Here is a 6,305-nt window from a genome sequence, read left to right as displayed (position 1 = left end):
TACTAAAAGTTAATACTAATATTAATAATAATAAAATAATATTAAATAAAAATAAATTAGTATAATTATTATATTTAAAGACAGATTCTCTAGCCATTAATATTAAAGAAACAATTCATAAACTTAATAAAATCAACCCATAAGAAATCATATCAGAACCAAATAAGTAAGAAATTGACATAAAATAATTTGAATATATATTATTTAAAATAAAAACAAAAGAAATTAAAAATAAAAATCTTTGAACCATTCAATATGACTTTTTAATAAAACATAATGGAAATAAAAATAAAACTATAAAAATAATTTTTAACATTGTAAAATATTAAATCTTTGAAAATAATCATTTCCATGTGTACGAATTATTGAAACTAAAATTGAAAGACCTAAAGCTCCTTCACAAACTCTAAAAGTTAAAAATATTATTCTAAAAAAATTCTCATAATTATATATATTTAAATATACAAATAATAAAAGAAATAATCTTAAAACAATATATTCTAATCTTAATAATATAGACAATAAATGCTTTCGATTAGAAACAAAAGTAAATACCCCTATAATAAATAAAATTCTAGGTAAACATCAATTTAAAATTATTAACATTAGTTTTAATAGTTTAACAAAAACATTGGTCTTGTAAACCAAAAATAAGATTAATTCTTTTAAAACTTCAAGAAAAAAGAAATTTCTTTATCATTAATCCCCAAAATTAATATTTTATTTAAACTATTTCTTGACATTATACAATGAATTTTAATAACTCTTCTATTTATTTTTAATTTTATTTTTATAAATATTAAACACCCACTAGCAATAGGTTTAACACTTTTAATCCAAACTATTTTAGTATCAATAATTTCAGGATTAATAACTAAAACATTTTGATTTTCATATATTTTATTTTTAGTATTCTTAGGAGGAATATTAGTTTTATTTATTTATGTAACTTCATTAGCTTCAAATGAAATATTTACTTTTTCTACAAAACTTTTAATTTCTTCAATTTCAATTTTTATAATTATAATTATCTCATTATATTTTATTGATAAAAGTATTTTACTTCAATATACTAATTTAGAAATTCAATCAATTTCAAACTTAAATTCTTACATAATAGAAAATTCTTTATCATTAAATAAATTATATAATTATCCAACCAACTTACTAACAATCTTACTAATAAATTATTTATTAATTACGCTAATTGCTGTAGTTAAAATTACTAATTTATTTAAGGGACCTCTACGACCTATATTTAACTAATGAACAAACCTTTACGACTTAAACATCCAATTTTAAGAATTGCAAATAATGCACTAGTAGATCTTCCTGCTCCAAGAAATATTTCATCTTGATGAAATTTCGGATCATTATTAGGCTTATGTTTAATTATTCAAATTTTAACAGGATTATTTCTTGCTATACATTATACAGCAGATATTAATTTAGCATTTAATAGAGTAAATCATATTTGTCGAGATGTTAATTATGGTTGATTATTACGAACTTTACATGCTAATGGTGCATCATTCTTTTTTATTTGTATTTACCTTCATGTAGGACGAGGAATTTATTATGGGTCATATTTATATACCCCTACATGATTAGTAGGAGTAATCATTTTATTTTTAGTAATAGGAACAGCTTTTATAGGATATGTTCTTCCATGAGGGCAAATATCTTTTTGAGGAGCTACTGTTATTACTAATTTATTATCAGCTATTCCTTATTTAGGAATTGATTTAGTACAATGAGTATGAGGAGGATTTGCTGTTGATAACGCTACATTAACTCGATTCTTTACATTCCATTTTATTTTACCTTTTATTGTATTAGCAATAACAATAATTCATTTATTATTTTTACATGAAACAGGTTCAAATAACCCAATTGGATTAAATTCTAATATTGATAAAATTCCTTTCCACCCTTATTTTACTTATAAGGACATTGTAGGATTTATTATTATAACAATAATTTTAATTTTATTAGTACTAATTAATCCATACTTATTAGGAGACCCTGATAATTTCATTCCAGCTAATCCTTTAGTAACACCTGTCCATATTCAACCAGAATGATACTTCTTATTTGCTTATGCAATTTTACGGTCTATTCCTAATAAGCTTGGAGGAGTAATTGCTTTAGTATTACACTGCTCAACAAAATTGAAAAAGTTGAATGTTTCAGACGAAGTTGCAGTTGTTTCTAGATGAAATCGGCGAGTTATTTTCAAATCCGGTCCCGGGTTTTCTCCATCAGCTCTTGTTTTTGAGATATAGCTCAAAATCGGTTTTTACGAGTTTTACCCAGACTTTCGTTATTTTCGGATACAAACAAATATTTTTTGTGGGTTTTTCGACATTAATATATTAAGGAGATGTTGTACGCTCGGTACAAATCGTTTTTGAAATAGTTATGGTGAGTATATATCAAAAAATATAGAAAATATACGAAGGACCTTGTAAAAATTGCTTATTTTGAGTAATTTAAGCTGTAATTACGTCAGCAGGGGAAGTCATGGGATCTTCATATGGTACTCCGGATATGCTTAGGGTGTCTACTATATAATCCAGTATTCAAATGTATAATATAAAGTTCATAGCGCCCATGATTCCGCCATAACCTAAAAACCATCATGAAGACTGCCATTGAAAAGTAAATTGCTTATGTGGTAATGATATCACTGGTAAATGATTTCCCTTTAGCAGTCTTCATGGCGATTTTTAGGTTATGGCCGAATCATGGGCGCTATGAACTTTATATTATATATTTGAATACTGGACAATATAGTAGACACCCTAAGCATATCCGCATTGCCATATGAAGATCCTATGACTTCCCCCGATGACGTAATTACAACTTAAAGTACTCAAAATATGCAATTTTTACAAGGTCCGTCGTATATTTTCTATATTTTTTGATATATACTCACCATAACTATTTCAAAAACGATTTATATCGAGCGTACAACATCTTCTTAATATATTAATGTCGAAAAACCCACAAAAAATATTTGTTTGTATCCGAAAATAACGAAAGTCTGGGTTAAACTCGTAAAAACGGATTTTGAGCTATATCTCAAAAACAAGAGCTGATGGAGAAAAACCGGGACCGGATTTGAAAATAACTCGCCTATTTCATCTAGAAACAACCGCAACTTCGGTTGAAACAAAAGTCGTGTTGACCAGTGTTATCAATTGCTATTCTAGCAATTCTTCCATTTTACCATTTAAGAAAATTCCGAGGAATTCAATTCTACCCAATTAATAAAATTTTATTTTGAGTAATAGTAGTTACAGTAATTTTATTAACATGAATTGGAGCCCGACCTGTAGAAGCACCATTTGTGCTAGTTGGACAAATTTTAACAGTAGTCTACTTTTCTTATTTCTTATTTAATCCTTTAATTACAAAATGATGAGATAACCTATTAAACTAGTTAATGAGCTTGAATTAAGCATATGTTTTGAAAACATAAGATAGAAATTTAATTTTCTATTAACTTTTACTACTAAATTTAATTCATTATAATAAATATAATAAAAAAATTTTAAATCCTAAAAAAAATAATAAAAAATTTAACGAAAAAGGTAAAAAACTTTTTCAAGCTAAATACATTAATTTATCATATCGAAACCGAGGTAAAGTCCCACGAACTCAAATAAATATAAAAGAAACAAAAGTTAACTTTAAATAAAATATAAAAGAAAATACATCACACCCCAAAAATATTACACAAAATAATATACTTATAAATAAAATTCTCGCATATTCAGCTAAAAAAATTAGTGCAAAACCCCCTCTTCTATATTCAACATTAAATCCAGAAACTAATTCAGATTCCCCATCAGCAAAATCAAATGGAGTTCGATTAGTTTCAGCTAAAGAAATACTAAATCATACTAAAGCTATAGGAAATATTAAAAATAAAAATCAAATAAATAATTGATAAACTGGTGAAAAATAATAAGAAATATAATTTGATAATAAAGGGTAAGTTTGTTCCTTAGTAAATAATTTAATTGCATCACAAAAAGGTTGAGGAATTCCTATAATTCCAACCTTATTAGGACCCTTCCGAATTTGAATATATCCTAATACCTTACGCTCAAGAAGAGTCAAAAAAGCAACTCTTACTAATACACAAATTACTAATAATAATCTACCAATAATAAATAATAAATTTTCTAAATAAAACATGTACTATTTGTAATATAAATTACATATATAAATTCTAAATTTATTGCACTAATCTGCCAAAATAGTAATATTAATTATATTCAATAACAAAAATAATAATTTATCAAATATTAGGTCCTTTCGTACTGAAATATTTTAATTTTTTAAAGATAGAAACCAACCTGGCTTACACCGGTTTGAACTCAGATCATGTAAGAATTTAAAAGTCGAACAGACTTAACATTTAAACTGCTACACCTAAATATATCTCTTAATTCAACATCGAGGTCGCAATCTTTTTTATCGATATGAACTCTCCAAAAAAATTACGCTGTTATCCCTAAAGTAACTTAAATTTTTAATCGTTAATAACGGATCAATTAATCATTAATTAATGATTTAATTAATTAAAAGTTTTTCAAATTTTAATATCACCCCAATAAAATATTATTAACAATCATAACAAAAAAAATCCAAAAAATTATAATTGCCTAAATATAAAGATTTATAGGGTCTTCTCGTCTTTTAAATATATTTTAGCTTTTTGACTAAAAAATAAAATTCTATTATAAATTTTTATGAAACAGTTAATATCTCGTCCAACCATTCATACCAGCCTTCAATTAAAAGACTAATGATTATGCTACCTTTGCACAGTTAGGATACTGCGGCCATTTAAAAATTATTCAGTGGGCAGGTTAGACTTTTTAAATAATTCAAAAAGACATGTTTTTGTTAAACAGGCGAACATTAATTTTGCCGAGTTCTTTATAAAAACTTATCATAAAAATTATTTATACAATAATAATATACTAATTTTATCATTATTACTTCATTTCTAAAATTAAAATGAATATTTTAATAAAAAATTAAAATTTAAATAAATAATTTAATTTATAAAATAAATTATAACACTTTTACTAAAAATAACTATTTCTAAATCTATATTTATTATTTTATTTAAATATTTTTAATAATTTATTTTACAGCTTATCCCATAAAATATTAAAATTAAATAATTATTTAATTAATTTAACTAACTAAATAATATAAAATTTCTAAATTAAATTTATTTCTTAAAAAACTAGATACCTTTAAAAACGAATAACATTTCATTTCTAATATATTATTAAAAATAATTTTGGCACATTAACTTTTATAATATATTAACTCTTTTAAAATCGAGAAAATTAAATTTTTAATTTTTATTTAATAAACCCTGATACACAAGGTACAATAAATTAAATTTTCTTTTAAAATAATAATTTTTCAAATTATTTCAATTTTCTTTCACAATACTAATTCACTATAATTAAATTTATTTTTTCTTTATAAAATACTAAAACCAATCACTATATAATTATTTTTAATAGAATATATGTATACAACAAAAAAATTAATAAATAAAATCTAATCAATTTATATTGATTTGCACAAACATCTTTTCAATGTAAATGAAATGCTTTACTAAATAAGCTTTAAATTGCATTCTAGATACACTTTCCAGTACATCTACTATGTTACGACTTATCTTATCTTAATAATAAGAGTGACGGGCGATGTGTACATATTTTAGAGCTAAAATCAAATTATTAATCTTTATAATTTTACTATCAAATCCACCTTCAATAAACATTTCAAATTTATATTCGTTTAAATAAATTTATTGTAACCCATTTCTACTTAAATATAAGCTACACCTTGATCTGATATATTTTCTTTTTAAAAATTTTGAAAATTAACATTCTTATAAAATATTCTAATAACGACGGTATATAAACTAAACAAATTTAAGTAAGGTCCATCGTGGATTATCGATTACAGAACAGGTTCCTCTGAATAGACTAAAATACCGCCAAATTTTTTAAGTTTCAAGAACATAACTACTACTACCTAAGTATTAATATTTACATTTTAAATAATAGGGTATCTAATCCTAGTTTATTACTAAAATTTCCAAGCTTCAATTAATTTATAATAAAATAATTAATAATTTAAAAATTTCACCTAATAAATTATATTTTATTTTAAATTAAACAATTTAACTTTAACTAACAAAATTTATTTGCATTATTCGTATAACCGCGGCTGCTGGCACAAATTTAGCCAATACTCTTTAA

The 6,305-nt window shown here is 23.7% G+C and overlaps 1 protein-coding gene and 1 pseudogene across 1 annotated transcript; one reads left to right on the top strand and one right to left on the bottom strand.

Annotated features, from left to right (window-relative positions):
• Positions 1-525: 525 nt before the first annotated feature.
• On the top strand, positions 526-2,071 carry LOC141393608 (NADH-ubiquinone oxidoreductase chain 6-like; annotated as a pseudogene).
• Positions 2,072-3,572: 1,501 nt separating this feature from the next.
• LOC141393607 (NADH-ubiquinone oxidoreductase chain 1-like) lies at positions 3,573-5,581 on the bottom strand. Its single transcript, XM_073966820.1, has 2 exons — positions 3,947-5,581; positions 3,573-3,898 (listed from the first exon to the last, which is right to left on the bottom strand). The coding sequence occupies exons 1-2, from the start codon at positions 4,204-4,206 to the stop codon at positions 3,664-3,666; spliced, it is 495 nt and encodes a 164-aa protein (XP_073822921.1). The 5' UTR covers positions 4,207-5,581; the 3' UTR covers positions 3,573-3,663.
• Between the last annotated feature and the right edge of the window lie 724 nt (positions 5,582-6,305).

The sequence above is a fragment of the Musca autumnalis genome, unplaced genomic scaffold (assembly GCF_047663935.1).
Source record: "Musca autumnalis isolate F117 unplaced genomic scaffold, ASM4766393v1 scaffold_1, whole genome shotgun sequence".
Taxonomy (NCBI): Eukaryota; Metazoa; Arthropoda; class Insecta; order Diptera; family Muscidae; genus Musca; species Musca autumnalis.
The sequence above is the reverse complement of the archived record's forward strand: the minus strand, read 5'-3'. Positions and strand labels throughout refer to the sequence as shown.

What these genes read in the sequence shown, in the direction of transcription:
- LOC141393607 (XM_073966820.1), bottom strand. Translation starts at nt 4,206, where the DNA reads ATGTTTTATTTAGAAAATTTATTATTTATTATTGGTAGATTATTATTA. An exon ending in TCACCAGTTTATCAATTATT is followed by an intron (nt 3,899 to 3,946) that starts TATTTGATTTTT and finishes AGTATGATTTAG; the next exon opens with TATTTCTTTAGCTGAAACTA.